Source organism: Acanthopagrus latus, chromosome 12 (genome assembly GCF_904848185.1).
Source record: "Acanthopagrus latus isolate v.2019 chromosome 12, fAcaLat1.1, whole genome shotgun sequence".
In the NCBI taxonomy this organism is placed as follows: Eukaryota; Metazoa; Chordata; class Actinopteri; order Spariformes; family Sparidae; genus Acanthopagrus; species Acanthopagrus latus.
The window spans coordinates 617038-644454 of NC_051050.1; the positions used below are offsets into that span (position 1 = coordinate 617038).

Sequence of the window (27417 nt, forward strand, 5' to 3'; positions counted from 1 at the left end):
GGACATACCAACACACTCGTATTAGTTTGGATGACTGTAATTCAGCTCTGTGCACAAAATGTGTTTGAAACATGTTGTTAGCTATTTGTCATTTATTCCTTTCAGTTACTCTAACATTTATTTTTGATCAGTGCAGTGGAAATGCCCTGATAGAAGATGGCAAAACAAACAAACCAGCCAACCAAACAGACACTCATTCCAGTTTATCTGAAGCAAAGACAGGATGCTTTCTACATTGCCTCATGTTCCCATCCTTCTTTCGGTTTTCTTCCAGCATAAATGTATTTGACCTGTCTTGCAGTTAATGTAAAGCTGTGCTAGATTTAAGAATGAGCAAGAGGGGAAGGAGGAGAAACAGCAAGAGGAGGAAGAGCTCCAGCAGCAGTAAACGTGAGTTGAAGCTTTTGGTGGAGGGGAGGGTGCAGTCAGGTTAATCTCGTGATTAGCTGAGTCACATTTTTACCACACCTGCAGTCACTTTGTCACTATGTGGACTTCTTCAGCATGTATGGAGTTATAAGGGGACATAAACATCAGTTATCCCTTTCAGTATATCACTGTAAACATGTCATTTTAAGTGATACACTATGCATTGAGAGCACCAGTGCTAATTATAGACTGAAAATAATGTGTTTTTATGCTTTGATAGCAATACATTTTGCAATTATTAAGACAATCAGGTGGAAAGTGAGAAGTATTGCTGTGAACCTGACTGTGCAGCAGAGCTTTGTTGTGTTCTCATATGCTTTGTTTCTGCTGCAGCCTGGTTCCTGCCTGCCCAATCTGTTTACATACCTTTACCCCACTGAAAGAGCCAGAGAGCAGGAGTGGGAATGAGAGGGAGGGTGGCAGAGAAAGAAAAAGAGTGAACACAGGGGGAAAAAATGCCCTTCACCTGTTGTTTGTATTCTTTTCATGTCTGTGACATATTCTAAAGATACAGACATTAAAACTGCATTAAAACGCTGTTATGGTGTTGATACGACTGTCTACAGATCTATTTTTAGCCGAGAACCACACGTGTTGTGGTGAAAAATAGGTTAGTCTCTGAATCGCTAGATGACGCCACGCTGCAAACTTGCTTGACACGCAGGTGCAGTGCAGCCAGTGTGGCTGCTCTATGGATGCCAGACTGAAAAGCTAGAGGTAAAGCCACACACACGTGCTCCTCAAGCATCTCGTGTGGCTAGCCTGTAAGTCCACTGGCCAAGTTGCAGTATTTGACAAGTTGAATAGGGATGCACATTTGAAAGTGTTAGATTGGCCAACATTGGGTATTGCAGATTGAACTGTTTTACAGTGTTTTGTTTTGTTTAGTAAGGATAAATAATGAGTGGGTCATGGTAATGCTATAAGTCAATGTTGCCATATAATTGTATATTGTGATTTGTTAAATTAGTTTTAAAGTATACATTTTTTTTACTTCCAGGGAGCGTCTCACCATGCTTCTTTCAAAGGCAGAACAAAAGCTACAAAGATGATATTGTTGAAAAGGGTGAAACAGACTCTCTTCAAAAGGAAACTGTTCTGTCAGGATCTGAAGATGAGAAGCAATCCAACCATGGTCCACCCAAGGAGAAAAAATTTAAACAAGATTATCAAGTGCATTCATTTTCAAACCAACGGAGTATTTATACAAAAACAACAGAGAACAAAGAGAAAGGAGTAAAGATAGTAACGCTGGTGTCTGTCGATGATGGGGGGGATTCACTCCCAAAGCTCGTGTTCCAGCAGTCACATGAACCTTTATCTGAAAATCCAAACCACTCATCAACACCAGTTACTAACATCATGAATATTAACTGCTCTGGATCACATGTGAAACTTGAAATTCAAGAAATTTCACAGCTAAATACCTCCAGCAGAAAGACCACGTTTGTTTTCATGAATGAGGGGGAATGTGCTGAGTCATTTTTTACGAGCAAACATGAGAGGAAACTGACAGTGAGCAATGAGTCATCTGAGCAGCCTGCAGAAAATGTCACCGGTCCCACTGGAAATCAAAGCACAAATGACAGATTTACATTTGGCAGCACTAATGAGCATGCAGAGGCTCAGAGTTATTCAAGATCTGTCAGTCCAACAAAAACATGGAACAATCCAAACTACTCTCAATACTGCACTGATCACAAACAACAAAATCAACAACAAAATCACAATTCAGCAGACTTGATGTTGAATAAAAATCCATTATTAAATATCAAACCTCAAGTAAAGAGGAACCATTTTCACAAATCCTTCAATACTGATCAGTTCTGGGACATTCCTCCACCCCAAGAGTTTGCAGACATTGAATATAACACTTTAGAGGACCTAGCACATGACCTGGCTTCCTGTAGGATTGGTGCTTGTGGACTTGCTGACCAATGGCAAAGTGACTTTTATCTGACACCTGATATAGCTTGTACTGAATCTGTATGCCCTTTTTCTGAAGAAGCTGATGAAAGAGCAGATCTGTCACCTTCATTGGATCAGTCATCAGAATCTCTCAACTATGAACCGATCATCATGAGACCCTCCTTGTCTATGAATGGGTCCAGCCTTTCCAAAGACTTCATCAACCATCAAAAGAAAAAATCCTGGATTAGAAACAACAGTATTGCTATGGTTGAACAAAGAGGACGTTTGTTACCCAAAAAAAGATGTCAGACCTTTCCTGGGATGTCAGAGAGTCGTGGATCAATGCAAAAGGATTTTCTGTTACCCTTTGTGAGTGAAGGAAAGCAGTCATTGCTCAGTCCATACTATACAACCACCTCTGATGATAATCCTGATGACCTGTTCACTGTAAATGAACAATGTCGAAGACAAAGCAGCATCAGATCCCATGATAAAGATTTCAGACAACAGGACATAGGCATAAAACAGAGTTTGTGTGAAGCCATAGGGGTTTTGGACACAGATAATTGCGGATATAAAGTTGATCAAAGTGAGGTTGCAGACAGTGGATATGAGCAAGAAATGGGTGAAGTAGAATATCACAGCCCAGATCCCCCTACAGAGGAGCTGTGTCAAAGTGCCCTTGCTATACAAGTCATCCCCCCTTCCTGCAGTGGCTCAGAGGAACAGATGCTACAGAACCATCCAGTAATATCATTCCACAACAATAAGGTCAAAAATGCAAGCCAAGAGAATTTAGTCTCAGTTTTACCCAAACACAGTAAGCCCTCAATCATGACCCTAACTGTTGGTGCACTTGAGGAAAGATTTCTGCCGATGGATTCAAAATCTTCGCTGGGTAGTTGTATGGAAAAACACAGTGTTTTGGACAATCCCTGTGTGTCCCCTTCGCAGGACAACAATGTTAATTCATTCAACACAAATAATGTTACAAAAGAGCGGTTGAACACAGGAAGAAGGGGTACAGATTATTCAGACAAAGCTACAGTGACTGCACCATGTCCTCCTAAAGATTCTACAGGCACAGAAGTCAGCTCAAAAGAGCAGCTCAGTAAAAATGACAAGACGGATAAACAGACTGTATCCAGATGTAAGTTACAGTAATGTTTTTGAACAAATAAATGTTGACCACTTAATAGTCTTTATAAACTCACCTATTGTGATTTTGTATCATTATTACCAGCTTCCTTAGAAGCCAAAGAACATCTGAAGCCTGTGCTTCATAAAGACCTGGAGAGCAGTGGCCCTGACCACTGGGCTAAGAGGCGAAAGCTCTTCAAGGAAAGCAAGCAGTGGAGCTCGGCTGGTGGAAGCTCAATAACCAGTGACATCACAGAGGAATCAGGTAACTTTAGACCATTCGTGCAGGACACAAACACAGGGGAGGTAGTTTTAAGGCTAGAATGGTTCTCAGTGCCATTCTAGTCAGCACATACCTGAACCAAATCCCAACAGTCCTCTTTAATTTCAGTCAAGCCTCATCCAATATCAAACATAATGCAATGTAAAATAGATAAATAAATAAATAAATAGATTAAACTATATTGCTCCATTCCTTTATCTATTCCTAAACAAGGGCCATATAGACGGTCTATAGGGCTTGGTCTAAAGAGCAAAGCATCTTTGCATTTAGGGCATGTTCAAGTCCATTTTGCTAGTTAAACGTCGGATAATCTGGGCACAAAGTGCAGTGCACGGCTCAAAGGGGTGTTATTCAGACTCTAGATTAGTCATGAGTGTGTTTGAACAGAACATTAATCAAACCAATCTGAGTGTCATCTCCCATCCCAATTAAGAGCCATGTGTGCCAGAACCTGACACATGTTAAACAGTGGCACTCATCATTCCTGAGAGAAAGGGATTTTATCCTTGGCTGCTGGACTCTCTGCCACACCATTTCATAGTCTTTTGTCCCATCAACAACTCTGTTTGACTATATGAAAAATAAACTGATATTAAACTGAGGAGGATGAGCAGGATGAGGAGCACTGCAGCGTCCCTCTGTGTGTGCCATCTCTCAGTCTGTGAATCAGACAGGACAGGTCATAAGTATGATTCTGATCAATAACAGGGGGGATGAGAGAGGAGAAATACATCCTTAATTGGGAAAATACTAATGACATCACCTGCATTGATCCTCTGCAGGAGAAACTTTATGTGTATCTGTACATTTACATGGGCATTTGCGCAGGAGGAACAGCTGATGAACTTATTTGATTTATTAAAACTCCTGACTTGTTTCCTTTGGAGAGTTTATAACTACAGCTTTTATATTTGTTGATGCGATACTTACTGACAGGTTCACTTTATCAGGGAAACAAAATAACACAGTACTTCATATAAATGTTGTGGGACATTAACCATCGTGGCATATAATACATCATGTTGACTGGTTATCGGTACCCATCCAACAGTCTTTCAATAGCATAACAGTCTCAAGTGGCACATTCCGTCATGTGTGGAATACCAGCAGATTGACAGCAGCATACCACTGCAGGGATCAGTGTACCAGTCTACGGATCGGTATATACCGGTGAGCAGCAACTGACATATCTTTGGCCACTTTTCGATCTTGGCACCTCTAGTGCATACTTTAAATAGCTGCCCCCCTTCAGTGCGCCAGACCACACGTCACTTTAAGACACTACATCCAGGGATGCACAGGTGGGGACAGGCGCATTTCTTATTAACACAATGTGGGAGCTGGGTGTGAAATGACATTTAAATATCTCAGTCCGTAGGGACTTGACTTGGGGACTTGAAGGTTGCTGGTTCAAGTCCCACTTGGACCAAAAAAGGACGATGTGGGCTGGCAGTTGGAGAATGCTGGTTCACATCCCGGGCATTGCCGGGGTGCCCTTGAGCAAGGCACTGGCTGCGGCATGTGTGGCAGCCCCTTCGCTCATCTCCGCTACACTGCGTGTGTAATTTGAGTGGAAAAAAGACTTTTGGGATTTAAATAGTATATAAAAAAACATCACCGTCAGTCTGAAACTAGCAATGACACTGGCGCTAAGCTAAGCATAGATAGAGCCCCAAAAGTTAATGGGGTCTATTCTGGGCTGAGATCCATCCTCCGTCCAAGTTACATGAAAATCTGTTGAACAGCTTTTTGTGTGACATACCGATCAACCAACAAACAGACATGAGTGAAAAGGACAAGGATGTGAGCAGGGCTGGCAGGAGAGATGGTAAAGCAGGCAGGCAAACTGCTCAAGATCCTGAGGCTCAGGAAACAAAGGCATGAATCCCAGTAGGCAAAAACAAAGTAGGAAGCATGATACAGCAGCATACCACTGCAGGGTATGCAGTGACTATAGTCATCCGGGATATTTTGTGCTAAAAAAACCCCAAAACATTGAGATCGTTTCAAAGACTCAGAATTGAAACTGATCCTATTTTTGACAACACTACATCCTAACACTGCCCTCTAAAACCTGAATATAAAATGCTACATGAATAAGGCCTAATTTAGCAATACCAAATGCAATATGCTGTTTACATGGCCCTTATCAAATTCAGAGTACTGTCATATTAAATACAGTGCAGTATTAGTGTGCATCTAAATGCACTGACTTTGAGCACTCATTCTATCTTACTGATCATTCATAATGGGGGTGAACAGGGGTCTTTTTTTTATATTTACTCCATACTGATTTGAGTATGCTCTCCTGTATTTTTGTCTAGTGTCAGAGGAGACTCGCTCTATGGACATGACAGTTGGTGACAATGAAGACAAGGGCTTTTATACAGAGACTTTCCATTCTTCAGCATGGATTTACCAAGGAGATGATTTGGGCTCAGGGGCCATTCCTCCCAGCCTCAACACCAGGGCTCGAGCTGTCTCAAGTAAGATGGATGGGGAATAAAATTGAATCTCAGAATTCTTCAATGGAAAATTAACATATGCATGCAGAGGGAATACTTGCTTCATACATTTACTAAGCAAACATATACATAGGTATCTTCCTTCACTTAGTCAAACTGTCCCCTCTTTTTCAGTTCGTGAGAGGACTGTCAAAATCAGCAAAGGGACAGGAGATTATCCTTGGGGCTTTCGAATACAGTTCTCTAAACCCATTGTGGTTACAGAGGTTGACACAAGTAAGTGAATACTGACACATCTAGGTATTTTCTGAACTAAGTTATTTAGTATTTCTAGATTGCTGCCATTCAGGTATTTACACTACTTTGAAAATGTGAAAAATCGGGATTTTAAACTACAGCTGGCATTACCCTGCATACCTTTGTTGTGTATGTTTGTCTTCTTTCAAGTGAAAGCAAATGTATTCAGACCTTGAAACTACATTATACAATATAAGGCACTGGCATACTAGGTCTTTTTAGATGGTCTCTTAACTTTTTACCCAACTATCCCCATGAAAACATAGTTTGCATAATATTTAACACAACTACAGCACAACGATGGGTGAATGCAAATGTGAGATGGGAGACGTTCAAACAAAAAGCTTTCTATCAGAAGAGATCATGGCAACAATTATGGATACAGCGGTGTAGAGCAATCACCTGTAGGTAAGATATGGGAGTGTCATCCAAGTTTAAACCATCTATGCTTTTTAGGGTCTCGAGCAGTGTTTAAAGGTGAAACAAGTCTTTAGCATGTATGAGCAGAAACACAAGCATCTTTCCAAACATACAGTTAGAGTGCATCACATACACATGGGGAGAAATACTGTGATGGCTTGTAGTTCATCTCTCTTTCTCCATCCATATCGGGTGTGTTATGGAAACAACTATACAAACATGGATTAATGATTGAAAATAACTGGACTATTATGTGTGTTCACACATTCAGCGAGAATGTCCTCTGTATGGTGGATATTTTGGTCATAAATAAGAATTTAAAGTCAAAAAAGAAAATTAAAAGAGATAAAAGTAAATAGATTAACGATAAATATAAATATAATAAAAGAAAGGAATCCAAAGGGCACAAATTAGTGCATACATAATGTACACGCTGTGCTCCACACACAACACAACTGTATTTCTTATCATAGTGTACATGATATACGGAACTAGTGTAAATCAGCTTCATCAAAACAGTATCATTATAAAACGCGCATGTGCTCATGTAAGACAAAAAGCAAACAGGGCAGACACACAACATGTAAACTCCACACAGAGAGGCTAGGAGCTGTGACTTCCTGTTCTTGTTGTAACTGCAAAGTTGCCAGCCAACAGCTGAGAGAATTTGATCACTTCAAGCATTGTGTGTGCTTGTTTAGCTGGTATGATTTGTGTAGTTTTGTTCTGTAGGCTAAATGTTTCCATTGTTTCAGATGGGGCTGCTGAGGAAGCAGGGCTGATGGTAGGAGACTATGTTTTGGCTGTCAACGGAACTGATGTTACCAGCATTCCTCATTCTGAGGCTGCCCATTTGGCCAGGCAAGGTATGCAGTTTCCAAGCCTGATCATGGGTCTAATCATGCCACACACTCATGGTCTATATCCATGAGTGGAGTGATGCCAGTGTTTCAGCATGCAGAGACTACCAGAATGCTTAGCTAAGGTTAGGAACATGTTGCTGGGCTTTTAGGTGACATATCTGTTGTATGGCTACTAATAATGTTTCAAATCTATTAGCATAGTTTTTGACAATTTTGTCAAATTAGAAAACTGAGTGTTTCAGAATACTTAAATAGATGTTATTAATAATGTAATGTTGTTGATGTCTTAGGTCCAGATCTTCTAACAATGACCGTTGGGTCAGACATTGCTTGTGGTCCTAATACCCCAAGACCTGCATGTCGTGGCTATCTTCACAAGCGTACCCAGTCTGGTCTGATTAAAGGCTGGAGGAAGAGATGGTTTGTCCTCACACATGACTGCTGCCTTTATTACTACAGACACAAACGGGTGAGAAGCAGTCATCATCATTATGTATTCTAGTATCTGAAACAGTGTCCTTTTGACATTACTTAATGTTCATTTCAGGATGAAGGCAAAAGACGGGCTTTGTCAGCAGTAAAGCTGGAAGGGGCTGAGGTGGGACCAGATATTTCCCTGGGAAAACCCTTTGTGTTTAAGTGCCGCCCTCAGTCTGGTACTCGAGTGTACTTCTTCTGTGCCACCTCCAACCAGGAGATGAAAAGGTAAAGTAAAGATAAGAGCTCTCTGAACCAGAGATAGTCCTAAATATTTGTTCTGTCAGTTTGATCTGTTTTTAGATGTATTTGAATTTGCACAAAAAGCTCAGTGGAAACACTCAAATAGAAAAAGTAGAAAAGGTCTGTGACTACAACAGTGCTGGGTAGAGCACATACGTCCACCAAGCCCCAGCAGTCACCTTTAATTCAGTCAAGCCTAAACCAACACACCACCCATAACTGCTTAACCATAATTTAAGCTCATCAGATCTAGGATTTGCATCAAGTCATAGTCACTCATAGATGCCAGCCACCTAAATGCACCTGATTTTTTTTACATCAATAGCCATGTATTATTCCCTCAGAAATCGATGAAAATGTGGAATAATGCCCTATCTCACAATATGAAAGAAAGTGGGGAAAAAAGTCCTGGATTCATCCCTTTGTTCAGATCTGCACCAAAAGTCAGTGGGTCTATTATGGGCCGAGACCCATCCATTCATTGAAATCAGTTCAGAGTTTTTTGTGTAATCCTGCCGATAAACCAACCAATGTACACAGGCGAAAACATAAACATAGATATATTTTTATGCTTGGCTAAAGGAAAAGTTGGTGTTTAGAAAGTTACATTCATATAGAAATCTCAATCATGTGTATTTTTTTGGTCGAGTTTCAAACATCAACAGTCATTCTGATAGAAAAAAAACAACTTGTATGTGAACATCACGTTTTAGCTGTATCTTTGTGATTCTAGGTGGCTGGAAGCGATGGAGAAAGCTATTCATCCCATCACACAGGTAACATCAAAATCTGTCAATGCATGAGTGCTTGAAGTTTGTTTTTTTTCTAGCATTAAAATCTTGTTCTTATACAGATTATAACACTGTACTCTGATCCCCTAGCTGTTTATTCTGTAAATCACGTTTACTATTAGCTTTACTTCTACTTGCACCTGCACTATATATACACATGTACTTGCACTGCCTAATTTGACTATTGCATTGCTCATATTGTTTATATCAGAGTGTATACAATTCACCTAATTGAATTAGTTTCAATGATTTATTTATTTATTCATTCATGCCCTTGATGTTAGATGGTCTTTCATTTTCCATCAGATATCTTGGTTATAACAAGACTGAGCTAGCTAAGCTTCTGTGTTTGTGTTTATGTGTGTGTGCTAGAAGGCATTAATGTCTCAAGAGGGACTATAGAGAAAAAAAAAGTTGCTTAACTTTTACTGTGTCAGCTTACTTGCTGGGGCAGTAAACTAAGTTTCATTATATTACATTACATACGCATGAGTGTTTTTTAATTATTAGGCAGACTACATGTATTTGCATTATAAGATAAACAAAGACATCACAAAAAAACTTTTTCTTTGGCTCATGATTAGCCAAGAAGACAGGGGAGGGACACTCTGCTATGATTGCTTTCCTCTTGTAGTAGTTTACTGTGGAACAACCAATTACAGCAGCATAAAAATGATTTCTGACAGAAATTTCAGTGTGGGATTTCACCTTCAATATATTACTCTCCACTTCACTGCTTTTTGGACTTCTGGTTTGATGATAAGCTGCATTTTGTTGTCTCAGTACCTTCTCAACTGGTAGAGTACGCATGTGTCAGACTGTTGCTAACACTTGTTTACCACCTGTCGCCCTCAGGGCTTACACTAATTTTCTCCTTTTTTTTTCTCCAATTAACTCTCATGTTTCAGAACCATGTGTGGGTTGATGTCACTAGACACAACTCTAACCTGCCCCCACTGGCTGTGAAAAACCCAGAGTGTCTTGGATTGCTTCATAAAATGGACAAAAACAAAGAGATGTGGGTACAACACTACTGCATTTTGAAGGATGGTTGCCTCTTCTTGTACAGCGGTATCCGTGCGACTCATGCATATGGTATGTATATGTCTTGTTTCATTGGCTAAGATAATATCGAAGCAAATCTGTTCCATAATTCAAATTAAAACGGATTAACAGAAATGATTTTTCATCTTAAGAATATAGCTGCATTTTTTGACTCACAGATAAAATGAGTAATAAATCATCAAAATTGCATTTTTATTTTCTTCTTCAAGACTGCTCATTTTATAACTTAATAAAAAATGGTAAAGAAAATTGCACTTGTGATTTAATTTTCAAAATATGCCCCAGCAAATAGTTTGCAAAATTCAATTTGAAATGTCAAATTTGAAAATTGAAATGCATTAGCAGAAATGCCTTTTCATTTTAAGGTCATCGCTGCATTATGTGACTCACAAATAAAATGAGTAATAAATCATCCACATTGCATTTTTATTTTCTTCTTCAAGCCTGCTCATTTTGTCACATGACTAAAAAGAAAACTGCTTTTTCATTTTCAAGCCCACCCCCTGCAAAAAATGTTCCAAAATTCAATTTGAATTCACAATCCCAAGCGGCACAGGAGAGTGACATCAGCGGCCTCTGTTCTTCTTCAGCCCCCAGTCTGACCCATAGACAATATATACGTATATTGTGTCTATGGTCTGACCGACCATGCTACGCATCTACGTTAGGGGGCGGTGTGCATATTAGACGCTGGAGCAAGAGGAGAGATAACAGGAGAGTGTGAAGGCTGTGTTGGTAGCATAGACTGTGGTACATGTTCTCAGAAACAGCGGGGAAATCACCAACATGTCCGATTTTCAGGGTTCTCCCCAGACAGATATCTGATATAAAAATTATGACTAGTAACAATTGGATTGAAGATATCTGTAATGGGAGTTTTTCCTAGTAAGAATTCAATTGCAGATATCCAGAATGTTCATTCTAGATATCCAGAATGTAATTGTGGATATCTGAAATTGAAAGCCCAATACACATGAATGGCAAAAGTGACGTCATTCGTTCTAGGAAGAATGTCATTGTGGACATCTGAAATGTTCTTTTTGACAAGGAAGAACGGAATTAAAGATATTGGCAATACATATCTAGTCTAACTATTAAATGTTAAAACGGCCACAGTACTTTTTAAGGATTTTTAGATATCTTTAAATTTAGTTTTGACTAGTACAATCAAGTTGTAGATAACTTGAACTAACATTTCTACTAGTAAGAATGTTATTGCGGATAACTTTAATTACCATTCTGACAAGTGAGAATACAATTTTGACTAGGAGAAATGCTGTTATGGCTGTCTAAAATGCAATTACAGATAGGAGTGTAGTTCGATTGAATGTTAAAATGGCTTGCCATACACCGCCGCACCCTAACTTAGATGCGTAGCACGGTCGGTCAGACTGGGGGCTGAACGAGGACAGATGCTGCCAACGTCACTCTCCTGCACCACTTGGGATTGAATCTCCTTTTTTGTGTGTTTTATGGAGAGAATTTTGTTCCTTTATTATTCAATCAAATAAAATAGATTTTAAACCAAAAAAGAGATTTGAGAGCAAAAAATAGTAAGTGGCAATCATAATTTCTTTTTTTTTTTAGATCGAAACAGAGGAGGTTGCAATTAAAAAAAAAAAATGACAGAACATATTTCTTCAACTTTAATCAAAACTAATGTTTGTAAGTAAAAACATATGACCATTTTGCTTATAAATCAGTGCTCTTTGCTTTCAAGTTAAAAACCTTTGTTTGCAAATCAGTCCTCTTTGCTTGCAAGTTCTAAAGTTTTGCTTGCGAATTCAACTGCACTTGACGGGCGGGGCCTACACCAGCTACGTCTTCCGCATTACTCCCACTTCTACCTTATGTTGTGCTGCCTGGAGGCAACCCTGTGGCTCTTGAAACATTTCCCACAAGTAATGAATTGCGCTAAATATCGTTTGCTACAGCCTGCCGTACATTCACAACAACAACAACACAAGTAATGAATTATAATGCCCTGCTGCTGTAAGCACACTGATTAGCAGCAACATGATTGTCTCTGCTAGTCACGACTGACTAAAGGCTGCACGTTGGACGGTTCTTAGGCCTCCGCGTCGTCCATTAACTTCTGCTTATGGATACCTTGTCGGGCATTATCCCTTACATGTTGCATGTGCCAAAACGTCACTGTTCCTACACAACAGTAATATCAGCCGGGGGACGGACGGACAGAAAGGACCGCGGCAGCCCACAAACACCCGCGATAAAGCAGCATAACAGACACATAAATCTGGGTTTGGTAATGTGCATGAATTTGTTCAATTATTCGCCACGTGTGTTTGTTGACATTAGAACAGCTGTGGTGAGAATGGGAGCCGGGAGGAGCAGCGGCAGCCCGCTACACCGTGGAAACTGGCACCGCGTTCACCGGTAGTTTAGTAATCCACTGTCAGAGTTCTCCCCAGACGGTGAACAACGGCGCTGCACCGCTATACTTATTTTCAATGTTAGCTGCTTTATAGCAAATTAGACGACGATTCAAAGGACTCACTGACATGATAATTGATGGTAATTCTAATATGAAAAATTGTCAGTTTTGCTGCTGCTGAATTGACTTGGAAATTGATTACTGATTACTGAAATGCAATTAATAGTTTAATATCCATAATGTTATAATTTGAACATAGTGAACATGGGGAACAAAGCTTAATAATTTCATAAAATATAGTTCTATATCAAATCAAATATGAACATAATCCACATAATTTAAGTGGGATAACTGAGCAACTCATGCCATATCCCATAACTAATAATAACCATAGATGACATTCTCTTTGTAATTTTAATGGTTGAATAATGAACATGTTTACTGCTGAAACATTCACACAGAAATATTTGAATCACTGTTATCATTATTCCATTTCCCTCTGTCTTTTGGCACATTTCAGCTATACTTTGCATTCGCATTCAAATATAACTTTTTAGCTCTGTGAGGACAATTGTGACAATTCAACTCATTTATACTGCGTGCACTTTTTCAATATCATATTTTTTGTATATGTTATGTATGTTATTGAATAATGTATATATATGTGTATCTCTCTCTCTCTCTCTCTCTCTCTATATATATATATATATATATATATATATATATATATATATATATATATATATATATATATATATATATATATATAACTTCAAGCTTTAATTTGGATACTGTTACTACCACTACTTATACTACTACAGCTTTTATACTACTAATACTATCATTGCTAGTACTACTACTGCTGCTACTACAAGTACTGCTGCTACAGCTACTGCTTAATCACTGCTACTCCGTGGCAGAATGGGTAAAGCACATGGTGAATTATTTCTTAGTCAGAGGTTCAGGTTCAAGAAACATTTCCAACATATGAACAACCAGGCATACACATCGTTGATTAGATGATCCATTACACCTGCAGCAGTAGTGTCTGAAGGGTTTTTAAATATGCTGAACAGTGAGAACTGCTTTATAAATGTTAATGCTTTCATTTGTGGCGGGGTTGTTCAAGTAGACAGTAGTACAGAGATACAGGGCACCAGTTAACACACTGTGTTGGAACAGCCAGAAAGACTGTGAAACTGTGTCAGACTGTCTTTGTCAGTTTGACACACACTCAAATAATCATTATCTCACAAGTGGCCCAGTAGCTCCCTTACACATTCACATTGAGGCAGGAAATGCATTTTTTGATTCCCAAAATGTGTATACACTGTGTTTTACAAAAAAATTGATAACTTCATAACTGTTTGAACATCTACTCAATAGAATACAGTACAGAAACAATATATTTCATGTTATAAACTGCTTTGATTTTTGTAAATATATCCTTACTAACTGCCTCTCATGCCACCATCCCATAGATATTCATCCAATTATTCACTGAATCATCATGATAACATTAGTGAAGGACATGCTAAAACCCCAAGTTATAGTATATTATGTTACATAGTATATTGATTATTAAAAAGTGATTAGTTCACACTGTCATCCATGTCTTCAGGTGGGATATACCTTCAAGGATACATGGTGAGGGAGCAGCCCTATGGATCTAAGAAGTCCACAATTGAGCTGAAACCTCCGTCTGATGAGTTCAAGACTTTCTACCTCTGTGCTGAAAATCCTAGTGAGAACAAACGGTGAGGAAGGGATTAATATCTGGGATCTATTATAGAACTTTAATTTCTAAGAATTTGTGAGACTGTGGGAGACAGGTTTTTTCCCTTGTATTTTAACTGTATTCTGTACTCTGTATGATAACCTGGCTGACCTGCAAGGTTGTGGTCCTTTGTGGCCCTCTGGCGCAAACCTGTCATGGACTTGCAATAACAGGACTGGCTCAAGACATCTGTATTTTCCAGGTGACAAGAGAGAAATCCCTGTTAGTACTTATGAAGTTTCTGACTACACTCATGTTGTTCACATTTTACCATTTGATGAGATTGAACATGGCCCATTTCATGGTAAAAACATAAAGAAGGTTTCCCCAAGTATCCCCCAAAGTTATGGAAAACAATGGAATTAAAATCTTAACCTATAACACTACATACACATTGTGTTTTATGCTTGATATGAAACCTCAATACCTCAATTTTGACTTATTCTTTGATCAGAGAGCTCCAAAGTTACATCAAACTGAAAAGCTTTTTTGATGACTTGGTTTTCTTTAGGTCAGCGCGGATATATTGCTTAGGCTAAGCAAGCTAGTAGTACAAAAATGGCTAGATTTCCCAACCAGCTAGGCAGCTGTGACAAGCCATGTTCGTTTACGTTGATGATCATATGTTGGGTGATTTCTAACATGTGAATGAGACATGAGGTAGATGGATACGGTTGACAATGATGTTCCTGAGCCTGTTCTTCCGCAGCTAGCCTGGTTCGCACTAAGAGCACAGCTCCTGAGTCAATGGACAGCTGAACAGCTGCTGCAGGAACAACATACTAATTCATTGGCTGACCCACTTGGCACAAAGCATACACCTGCAGCAGTAAAGACTACCTGCTGTGCTGGGTCGCTTTTTCAGACTGAGATCTGATTATGATGGCTGTTTTGCTTGTGTTTGTTGTTTTGATTGTCTGTTGAGTTGTTTATATATGTTTTTATTAGGCTAGATTATTTCTATTAGGCTAAGAGAGCTTGTTGAACATAATGAAGTAACTTTCCACACACATCTCTCAGCTTTCCAGCCAGAGCTATGGGGAAGCTGGTGTACGCAGGTAGTGTCATGTGTTTCAGTGGATCAGCTTTGGATGGATAGACGGGGGGGGGATTGGATACCATTCCAACCACTCCAGTGAGTGAGGAAAATGCCAGTTGAAGACGTCATGTTGATGTTTCCAATGTTCTTTACAGATGGATCATAGCTATCAAAGCTTCAATAAAGAAATGGCTGCCTTTACATCAGGCCCTTCGAGACTACCTGAATCAACCACCAGAGGAGACCAGAATGTGAAGCAGTGTGAATACTGACAGCAGCCTGCCTCGCCCTGTGGACCACTGGATGAATGTCCTGTTTGTTTCTGGTTTAGGTGTGAGTGTGATGGCCAGTGGGAGAAGTGATTGTCTGAAAATGATAATGGCTGCTCCCAAAGAGATTAGCATCACAGCTACAGCATCATTTATATCAGATATGGAGAGCTTTTCCACTGAGTGTATTTCATTTAAGACAAGAGCAATGAATGGCTGAAACGATGTCATGGACTGTTTGTTGATGTTAGTGAATTGATAACGCAAATGACTTGTCTGTGTTCATTTTATGTTATCAGTTCAGCTTTGTAGGTATTTTAATTATGGTGGTCAGTATTTCTCAGTGTGAAAGTGACTGAGAAGAAATTATGAAATAAACAAGCAATAACAGCTTGTTTTTTCATTTAATTACATTTGTTTAACGAAATATCAATAATTACCACTCAAATTCAAGAAAATGTTCTACTCTTTAAGACTTGATACTGCAGGTTAGACTGCAGTATCTTGGGATGGGGATTTACTGAACTGGGACTTGACTTTTCCTGATCTAAGGACCTACTGACTTGAACTGACTTAACTTGCCCGAGAAAAAAGAACTTGAGACTTGATTGAGAATTGGACCAAATTACTTTAGTCACATGTTTGGTATGTTACAAGCTTTAATGTGCTCACAGTGCTGCATGAATTTTAATTATTAACAAAACTTGACTAACAACACTGAAAATACTGATCCAACTGTCATTGATTTCTCCATCAACTTGTGCACAGATTGCCCTCTACTATTCATGGTGGTTCTGAGTGAGCATCTCATACATGCTTTGTTGGGAATTCTTGTTATGTACTGACTGTTACTGACTTTTCTATGCTTTTATACTGATACTGTTTTCCTGCTACACTGTAAACTCATTCATGACTGTGCTATGATGCTTTTGATACTGCTTTTACTCACTGCATAACAGATAGTAATGCATCAGTGTGTTAGCCAAATAAATCCAATCAAATCCTGACGAAATAAACATCATTTCTATGTAATTATTATTCTTTCAAGCTGGCTATGAAGAGATATCCTTTCAAAGTCTTCCAAGAGTGATTCCAACCTAAGTGATGGTACACAAAATCTGCTTCTCAAAAGCTAAAGCTCAACTACTGCAGCGAGAGATAAAGAGAGTAGCATCCAAGGTGACAGTCTTTTTAGTGCCAGTGTCCATTCTTTGTGTTTCTCTCTCCAGCAGACCAGAAAGGAAACAGTGTGCAGGGGAAAAAAGAAGAGGAATTTCACATTAGAAAGACATGATACCGACTTGATGTGACCAAATCTCATTCTCGATCCATAACTTAAAAAAACCTGTTTGTTCAGTGTGCGGACTATGGATTTAGTTTTCCATCACTTTTATTAGAAGTGTGTGACAAAGTGAGCATCTCACAGCGATTATGAGCAGAATGAATGATGTTACCTAATAAGTGTGTTAGTGCACATGTGAGCACAAGAGTATTTTTTTTTTAAATATACCTGGAAATGTGAACATCCTTTACTATTACCCTAAGCCACTGTTTTGAAACAGTGGGTAATATATCCAATATATTATACAACCATGAAAAACAGCCCTTTGTCTTCTATTCAGCCAGAAGAAAAATATCAACACATATTAAGAACTCCAGTTCTTCAGCAGGGTCTGGTAAACACACACACTACCAGCCACCTCTAGGGTTAGAGTAGTTATATATGACCTCAAGGGGCCTCAGGTGACTGCTCTGTAGGGAGGAAAAGTGGGACATCAAGGAGAATAGAGAGGAAGAGGGAGGTGAGCCAATATTTTCTATGAAATCGCCGCAACTTTGTTTTTAACTCAAACAATGTTGCAGTTTCATCTGTAGGTTTACAGTATGCCTCTGGGTAGCTGGTTGTGTGTTTAGCCCAATTTGAGCTAACTGGAAAGACAAATATGCATTCTGAGACAATTATTGTGTCAATGCAGTATTTACTATTTGACAGTATTCACCGTACTACTGGAATCTATTTTGTTTTTCAGTTTTTAATTTAGAGATTCGAGGAACCAAGCTGTATGTACACTTGGATGTGCTTAATCCAGCCCTTATACATGCCAACTTTTATTTTAAATAGACTCCATTGTTGCTTTAATTCTTTGACTGTTCAGGAAAGTGGGATATGTTTATCTACTTATTGCTTCTTTTGAGTCAAAAGCACATAACTGTTTTAGTTTAATTGCAAGTCTCTTATTTATCTATACTTTTCACCTGTTAACACGTCTTTATTGAAACACTATCCACTGAGAGTGAGTCTAATTGATTTCATTTTGAGGAATGGAAGAATGGTTGTGATATGCTTTATTGTATATTCAAGTTTCAATGCTAGACTTTTAGCAAATTTCTGAGTTATCCTTTTTCAATTAGATCTCATATATTAGCAGAATGCTACCCATGGCTGGGATATAATTCAGACTGAATATGTGTTTGCCAGAACCTGATGAAAACCTAGATTAAGTATGTGTTGGTCTGCCAGGCCAATATGCCTAAAAACCAAAGACATTATGTTATTATTCACCTCAAGACATAATGCCTTTTTTACCCATGGTTGCTCCACTAAAGAGCATTCAGCTATCACAGACATGAAACACTTCTGTATTTCACTGTAAACAGTCTCTGTCTCTGCTAATTCCCAGGACAGACAGAAATGAATGCTGATTCGCCCCAGTAGATGTGACCTGGGAACACTGGGATGATCAAATAAAACACAGTTTGCAGAAATGTTACTGAGATTGCTTCATTTTCTTCAACTGAACAATTTATAAGATGCCACAGTCACACAAAAATAAATCAACATAGAGGTGTCTAGTGTTGAAAATGAAAAAATATTTTCCTATTGCTTTAGTGTAATAGAAAACAGAAGATCTCAGAGACAAAGAAATGATTTCCTTCAATCAAAGCAGCACAAACTATTGTGCAAAAACTCAAGGGATGTACAGATTCTCTTTATAGAACTTAAGTGTTCACATGGCTTTGCTTATGTACAATACTATAGTGTTTATATGAGGCAACCAGAGTTTAGTGTTAACATTTAAATTATGCCATTGTGGTGACAATATCATAGTGTACTGATGTTTCAACTGATGTCTGCAGTAGATGTCTAACAGTGCAATCAGGTGCAGAAAACTACACACCCTTTACCAGGTGGATGGGGAACATACACTCAGTAAAAACGTACAACTCTATACTGCTCATCAGTGTGGTTTTCTAACCCCAACATAGTTGCAACCCTATCTGCCAACAATGACTAATAAACATGAAAAGACTGAGGTGATATCTCTTTTTATCTTTCGGGGTTGTGTGGGAACTATTTCACCCCCCATCTGAAGTAGGTGACACCGCAGGAGTGGTTGAAATGTTTTCTTATCTGCGACCATATAGGGACACTTAAAAAAGAAAAATGGGATCTGAGCTCTGGTTTCTCTTTCAGAATTCTGAGATTTAATTCAGAAATCTGAATCTGAGAAAAATCTCAGTTATTAATTATTAGAGGCCTTAATCCTCTTCATACTGGTTGCTACTGATACCAACATGAATTCAAGCTGACTGAAAGTTGCTGCACTTTTGATTTTTTTCCCTCAAATCTGTCTTAATACAATATGCAATGTGCATGTATGTTGATAGAGTTACTGATGGGTGTTCATCCTGTAGGTTCTGGAATTGAAGTGATTGTCCCCATCAAACAATCTGTAAGAGAAGGCAAATCAGAAGCTGTCACTCAAACAGCAGTTAATCAATTGGAACATGGATTCTCTCCCACCTTTTACAGCGCAGTCACTATAGGAAGGGATCCTTTGGGGTGTCCAGGTGACAAGTGGAATAAGGAACTGAGAATCTAATCAAGAGGTCCTTCGTTTAAATTGAGTCGGAGGACGGTTGTTGCATGTCATCCTTTTTCCTTCTTTCTGACTCCTCTAACACTAGCTATTGAGAAAAGGTTATAATGCCACAAAAAGATTTTAAATAGTGAGGGATCATTGTATCACCATTATTGGCAGAGGTAATGATACAGTTAACTCTCTGAAGGTACACACGGCATTTGAGTATTCTGCTGAGACAGACTTAACACACACATCTCTACCTATCCTGTAATTAACAGACTTTGAATGAAGTATCACTAAGCTTTTTTACCCATTACCATCTTGTGGTAAATGGTTTGGTTGAAAAACATATTAATATTGACTGTAGCAATAGTATCAATAAATCAATAAATTACATGTAGTAGGATAATAAAAGTATTACCTTTCTAATGTGACAGTTGTAAGCAGTGCCATAATATGACAAAACTTCCACCAACACAACTCCTCACAGATAAGCAGCAAAACTATTATTGGACTGATAGCGGTGGTGCATTTTAAAGCCGATACAGTATGTGTGCTTTTATCAGCTGTAAACTGATATATCAGTGCATCTCCATACCAATACACATGTCACTGTCAATAAATAGGTTCACCAGTTATTGCTAAATTCCTACAGTTCACATTTTTTTTTTACCATACCCTCATAACATTGAGAGGGGTAGTTAAGGATTTTCTTCACAACATTATGTGTACAGTACAAGGTAAAACCCCAAGTTAATAATATAACAAGATTATCAGACTGTCTTCTTAAAGATCTGTTTCTAATCTGAGTAGAAAGAAACCAAGCTGGAAATAGCACCTAAATCTCCAAGAGGGTGAAAGACGCATAAAAAAGGCCTTCCACCAAATTTTCATGTCTTGTTTCTGGTAAACATGCGCTCCCCTCGCAGGGTGAGATGCTGCAGTTGGTACTGTAACACCTCAGTGTCTGATGACTCTTTGATACTAATTTTGTCCAGATTGAGGTAGTCCAGAGACTTGGACTGGGCCCTCTTCCCCTTAAGCAGACACAGTGGTAATGGTGCATGCAGACTCCTTCCTGGCTCCAAGTGGTTCAGGGACCTGAGGAAGGTGTCGCTTGAGCTGGGCATACGCCTCCGTCTCCTCCCGCTGGCAGCAGGAATGTCATATGGTTGGTAGTAGCGACTTTTGCCTTTAAAGATTCGTGAAGACCGGTGGATGCCCAAGTCCACAGACTTCGGAACAGTGCTCTGGATGGTGCTGGTCATGGCCTCTGCTACAGAGCCCTTCTCTGGAGTGCCTTCTGACCACTGGTGGGCCAGCTTGAGCAGCTCCTCACCAGTGGTGAATCCTACTAGATAGTTTGAGTCCATGTGGAGGATCTGGTATCCTGCAACAGTACCTCTGATGGGTGAGCATGGGGTGCTGGCACAGCGAGGTCTCTCTGCTTCTGGTTTCAATGAAGCTTTGATCTCAGCTGCAGGAAGAATGGAGACATGCGCCCTGGACACTCCACTTATATCCATTTCCATCCTTATAGACATCTCCTGATTGATAAAAGATAGAGAAAAAATATACCTTGCATCACTCTTGTAATACAGCAGTTACATAATACAAACACTCCAATGCCATAACTACTGAAAATATTTTTTTAATCTGCTAAGTCTATTTCATTGAAGAAGCAATAGAGAAAAGCAAAGAAAACCAGAGCACTCCATTTACATAGATTTACACTGTTTGGTTACAAAGTAAATTATATATACAGAAGCCTGGGCTACAAGTAGTCAAAAATCAAGAACAGGCATACAGATTACAATTAGCTATGGCATATATGTAAAAATGTGAATGTGGCCTCAATCTCAGCTGCCAAGTTATGTCTCTAGGAAAGGTACAACAATTCGATATTTGAATTCATGTTTGCTTTTTACATGTCAAGAGATAAAAAGACATCCAGAATTTCATGTGGCCTTTGACCTTACAGATTTGGCATAAATTACTGAGACATGAATGAATTATTGTTCCTTTCATTTTATTTATTTATTTATTTTTTCTCAATGAAAGTACAAAGGGCAACACTTTGCTTTGACAGTTTGACCAGAAAAATAATAATATTGCTTTTGTAACCTCAGGCAGGCAAGGTGGTCAGCCACTCCCAGGTCTGCTGGAGCCACGCCTCAGCATGACTGTTCAGAGCAGCATAAAGCAAGAAGCTGCAGCAGGAGGATGACTTTTAAATAGTATTATGCAGATTAATGAATAGTGCATAGTGCAGCAGCCTATAGGCTACAGATGTGACATCATCAGAGAATACAGCTGACACTGACGTGGCAGAGAGCAGCAGGGGTGTGTCTGTTGTGTTAATGCTAATAAGTTTGACAATACATACACACATTTGCTATTTCAGGCTTCCAAACTCCTACTGCTATATTAATCTATAATAAAAATCTATGACATCATGTCATTTCATCACAAATAAATACAGGTGTATGTTCACTTCTTTACTTTAACCTGAACCACATGTGCCTCAGCTAAAATCTACCATCATCATGGTAACCTTTGATTACAGCTGGAGAAACAAATGAGATAGATACACACACACACACACACACACTTTTGATGATTAATAACTGTAATGTGATGAATTTAGGAAGGTTAACATGTTACTTTACTGTGTTACAGAACACGGCATATGTCCAAAAGATTGAAAACACCCGGTGTCCAGGTAAGGAAAAGAAGGAAAAAGAGGAAGAAAAAGATGAATAAGATAGAGGTACAGTCACGTCAATATGATGAAGTGAATGAAAATAATAGTTTAATGCATCATAGTTATCATTGTTGGAGCATAGTTCTAGCTTGCTAGCTAACATTGGACGACAGCAGCATTGTTTAAAAATCAGTAAATAGTTCAAGTCAATGTAAGTTCATGTTACTCCACGTTAAATTCACCAGGGACATTTGGAAAGTTAACGTTAGGCCTGTTCAGGTGTTATTTTAACCTGCTAGCCGTGTTTCCTGCTTGTATGTCAGTTAACATCCCCTCTATAAGTAATAGGGTCGTTGTAAGCCTTTGGTTTAGTGTGTCGCAATTTATATTTGTTTAAGTTTATATCAGTGTTAAAGTGCAGTTAAAGGGATATTCTTGTGTAAGTTTAATCCATGGTCTAACACACCGTGACACCAAGTAAGACCCCTCCTCGAGAGATCAGGTTTGCAGACCGCTAGCTTACGTAGTTTTAGCATCCTCAGAAACAACCGCAAGATAACAATACATTGCAGTATAGGTCTAAAACAAGAAACCACCATCAAAAAGCCACAAATAATGTTCAGAACAGCACCAAATTTCAGCAACAGTACAAATAGGGTCTCAGCACATAGTTCGACGCATGCTTAGCTGGATTGCTATTGTGAAGTCAATACAACTCACCACTCTGCTGCAACAGCTTCCTGTTTTGGGGAAGTGCCTGTGAATCGATTACTCATTTTCAAAATAAGAATACAAGAGTGAAGACTACAGCTAGAGAGTCAGGCGATGCTAGCCCAAAACTACAGCAGGAGTAGCATGCTAGTTTGGAAAACCTCTTAGCTGAAGTGAGTAAAATGAGCAAGACACTTCACACAGTAGCGTCGGATGTGTCAACAATTAAAGAGACTAAAAAAAAAACAGGAAATGCCATGCAAGAGTGGCTGACAGAAGCGGAAGGCCATATTTCCGACATGGAAGACACCACTCAGCAACTGGTAACCAGCCGCGATCCATACAGTAAGTGCATAGAGACTTTGTAGAACCGTGTGGAAGAATTGGAAAATAGAAGCCACAGCAATAATGTCAGGTTGCTAGGTTGAAATTGCTAGGTTTGAAAGAGGGCATTGAAAGAGACAACATGACCACATGCATTGAAAACCTGTTGTCAGAGGGTCTCGGTGTAGACAGTGATAACGAGTCCGAAGCTGAAAGAGTCACTCTCCTGGATCTCATCCAAATGACGATCAGCCAAGACTGATAATGTTCCATTTTTTGTGTTCATTTGCGAGAGACAAAGAACTTCACTACTACTTCAGATGGGTTCCAAAAGGCATCAAGTTGAGCCAAGATCTCAGCAAGATGGCAACTGTAAACTTTGACCCACTTCTCCAAACAATCAGAACAAATCTAGGAAAATGGGAGAAGTTAAATTTTAGCCTGTGGGGTAAAGTAAATATTATCAAAATGGTAATAGCCCCCCAATTTAACTACATATCTATGATGTTGCCTCTTAACATACCTGATCACATTTTTAAACAGTATGAGAATCTCATCAGAGACTTTACTCTGGGCAGGGAGGAAGCCCAGATATAAGATGTGTCAAATGTATGCACCCAAAGATAAAGGGGGGCTTGGCCTACCTGATGTTAGACTGTATAGTCTGTCATTTGAAATGGCCAAGATTGCCAACCACTGCAGAGGATCGGTGTCTGGCCTAGAGTGGGCCACTATAGAGAAGACTATTGCAGCACCATTTCACCCTGTAAATGTGATATCCCAACACATGAATGATACAGGGAATATGATCAATCCAATTGTTAATTAATGGTTTCTACTGTACTTTTTGTTTAGTCAGCTGGGGCATGCTTCAGTTTTCACATTTCCTGTCACCAGGATAACCCATGCTTTAACTGAAATGTCATTTTACTATCAGACCCTCTCCTCCTATTTAGCTTCTTATTTGATTTCTGTAAGCTGTACCATGTGAGCTGTTGTCTGTCATATTTACAAATAATAATTTGAATTACAAAAAAAACCAAACAAAAAAAACCAACGATGCCCAAATCTGTTCTATGGCAGATAATCGATGAGGTAGACATTTATAGTCCATGTTGCATTTTGTGCAGAATACATAGAGTCACATTTCCTGTCAATCAGGCTTAGTTTGCGAGGGGTGTGGCCTTTCAAAAATGGTGGCTGGTGCCTTTATTACAGTGCTGCCATCTAGCCAACTGGTCTCATATTAAAGCAAATAACTTCAAGTTATTGTTACACGTTTCAAGGTCATCCCAGCTTAGGACAATTTGAGCCAAGGCATGGCTTCTACCACTATTACCACTACTACTAATACTAATAATAATAATAATACTACTACTACCAATAATAATAATAATAATAATAATAATAATAATAATAATAATAATACACTGAGTCCCTATAGGGTTCTGTCCTTAAGGGGCTTGAGCCTGAATTAATGCAGCTGTGCACTCAATACTAAATAGGCCTAGTCATTGTGTTGCTTTGCACATGTGCTTAAGAACAACCTACAAATGCAACAGAAACTGTCTGCTGTCTTTGCAGAAGAATGACCAGCAGACAGGCATCACTGTCATCATTTTCCTTTGGAGCGCATTTGACAAAGCACAGTGCTGACAGTGGATTCAGCAGATGAGTAGGGCCTAACAGACAGCTTATTTTCATGTTCAATGACATGAACACCACAGATGAAATCAAATAACAACCTACTAAACTAAACAGGGTGCGTGTTGATTTAATAATATAATGTTATAATATAAAAATATTTACTCTAATATTTTACCGTTGTCCTTATTTGAAATGCTGTCATAATTAAACCACACAGTGGATGGAAGAGCACATCGATGACAGCGACTAGAAGCCGCAGTAGAGTGCGCATGGACACATGGCGCGGCTGAATCGTGCCATACTGAGTGAGGAGAGAAAGGCCGCTACCGCTGCAAGAACAGGCTTTACATCTCAGGCTTCACACACACACACACACCGCACAACACACCATGACAGCAGCGATGCAGATACTAATAAGCTTTCGACTCATTTGCAGCTGTATGGAAGATAACGTCCCACAGAGAAGATGGCTGTTAGAAGTAACGACAGGCCAGGTCCATCTTGGCCGCTGATCAATGTGAGGCCAGCACAGCCTCAAGAAACAAAACCGTCGAACACGATATTAGCGTAAGTGTACACGCCCTCGGAAATTCAACGCACTGATCATTTTAAAACAACGACTCGCTTCAGATCGTCAGGATCAAGTCAGGGCTTAACATTACAGCCGCCTGTGAGGATGGAAGAAGCTTATCGTCGCTGTTTAATCCTCATCAAATATCAGATAATAACCGAATAAAAAATAACCGATGACGAAATTGACTGGATTAAAATATCACAAAATACAAACTTGTTTGATTGCGGAGAATCCGATGTTCAGCCTCCCCGTTATATCGTCTCCAGCCTCCGGCTCCTCTCACGCCTGTGTTCCGTCAACAGCAGCCAAAGGGATAGCCTACTTCCGGTCTACTGTCCACCGAACAGCGATGACAAATTATTTAGTATTGTTCTGTGGTTATATCAAATATAATAATAATAATAATAATAATAATAATAATAATAATAATAATAAAAGAAGAAGGAGAAGAATGATGGACCAAATCCACACACACGATGAAACAAACGTGTTTTAATCCACTTAGAAAGCACATAAAGGTATAGTTCAGCTATTTTCATGTAGGGTTGTATGAGGTGTGTAAAGCAGTGCAGAACAGTAACTATTAATGGTAAGGGCAGCAAGACGAATCTTAGCCTCCTTCAATGGAGTCACCTTCCAATGACATATCAGTTTTAGCAATATTTTTAAACCTTTCTGCTGCTTTACACTGTTGTCTCATCTGTGACGTTATTCAGTGCATGGCAAGCACAGCTGCGCCTGTGCAGTCATATATTTTTAGGAAATGTGGTGCCAAAGGAAAGAGCTGTCTGACAACAATGTAAAGTGGCAAAAATGTTAAAAATATAGCGTTCACATAAACCGATATATATTTGCTTCTTTTAGGTGGCTAAAATGCGTCTTCCTGCTTCCCTGCTGGTGCTGAACACTGCTGCTTCCTTCCACACAGGGGGAGAGCACCTCAGCATAATAACTGCAGTCAAGCCACCCTCCACTCCGAAATCCCCGGTCAACCTAGCTGTCACTTAATTTGCAGTGCCTGTATATAGGCGATATTACGGTAATGCTGTGCCAGAGCAGAATTCAAAATAAAAGCAGACACTTATGAAGGCAGTCTGCAATTTCACACAAATACAATCAGCCAGTCTGTTAATTGATTGATTCATTATTTAAACGATTAGTTAATTACTTAATTGAGCATTTAAGGAATTAATTCATTGATTATTTATTTATTATTCAATTCATATTACCATCCTTATTCTTATCACACTGAAGCCGTAGAAGATGTGGGTCATGACATTTCATCAGTTTGTACAATTAGTCCAACATAAAAATAAACACAATAGCTGGAGTTTCTGATGAGAATTTCAAAATAAAAGCCCACTTAATAGTCAAATATTTTCAATATTTCCCTCGAATTCAGATCGACATTAAGAGGAAAGTACCAGTTTCCACAGACTCATTTCACTTCAGACTGATAGAACTCCACCTCAGAGACTCACTCAGATAATTCCAGGAAGATCTGATATGGATTTTCAAAATTAAAGCCCTCTAAAATGTGACATTTTTGCTAATATTTCCTTTTGATTTCAGTTTACTTTAAAAGAAAAGTGTCTGCTTCCACAGACTCATTTCACTTCAGAGTGATAGTACTCAATGTCAGGGTTGCACTCAGATAATTCCAGGAAGATCTGATGTGGATTTTCAAAATTAAAGCACTTTGAAAATTGAGATTGTTGATAATATTT

The 27417-nt window shown here is 39.1% G+C and overlaps 2 protein-coding genes across 2 annotated transcripts; one reads left to right on the forward strand and one right to left on the reverse strand.

Moving 5' to 3' along the window:
• Nucleotides 1-3170: 3170 nt before the first annotated feature.
• On the forward strand, nt 3171-16059 carry pdzph1 (PDZ and pleckstrin homology domains 1). The gene is made up of 11 exons (XM_037117944.1): nt 3171-3490; nt 3584-3745; nt 6088-6249; nt 6403-6504; nt 7701-7811; nt 8099-8277; nt 8356-8513; nt 9262-9304; nt 10228-10414; nt 14401-14536; nt 15751-16059. Exons 1-11 carry the CDS (start codon nt 3175-3177, stop codon nt 15848-15850), a joined length of 1656 nt encoding a protein of 551 aa, XP_036973839.1. The 5' UTR covers nt 3171-3174; the 3' UTR covers nt 15851-16059.
• A 1323-nt stretch (nt 16060-17382) lies between these two features.
• Nucleotides 17383-26028, reverse strand: macir (macrophage immunometabolism regulator). The gene is made up of 2 exons (XM_037117945.1): nt 25904-26028; nt 17383-21277 (listed from the first exon to the last, which is right to left on the reverse strand). The coding sequence occupies exon 2, from the start codon at nt 21272-21274 to the stop codon at nt 20621-20623; it is 654 nt and encodes a 217-aa protein (XP_036973840.1). The 5' UTR covers nt 21275-21277; nt 25904-26028; the 3' UTR covers nt 17383-20620.
• Nucleotides 26029-27417: the final 1389 nt, after the last annotated feature.

Bases quoted from the DNA above. Each gene is read 5' to 3' on its own strand.
- pdzph1 (XM_037117944.1), top strand. From the start codon at position 3,175: ATGACCCTAACTGTTGGTGCACTTGAGGAAAGATTTCTGCCGATGGAT. The intron at 7,812-8,098 runs GTATGCAGTTTC...TTGATGTCTTAG, and splicing joins TGCCCATTTGGCCAGGCAAG to GTCCAGATCTTCTAACAATG. The intron at 14,537-15,750 runs GTGAGGAAGGGA...TGTTCTTTACAG, and splicing joins AATCCTAGTGAGAACAAACG to ATGGATCATAGCTATCAAAG.
- macir (XM_037117945.1), bottom strand. From the start codon at position 21,274: ATGTCTATAAGGATGGAAATGGATATAAGTGGAGTGTCCAGGGCGCAT.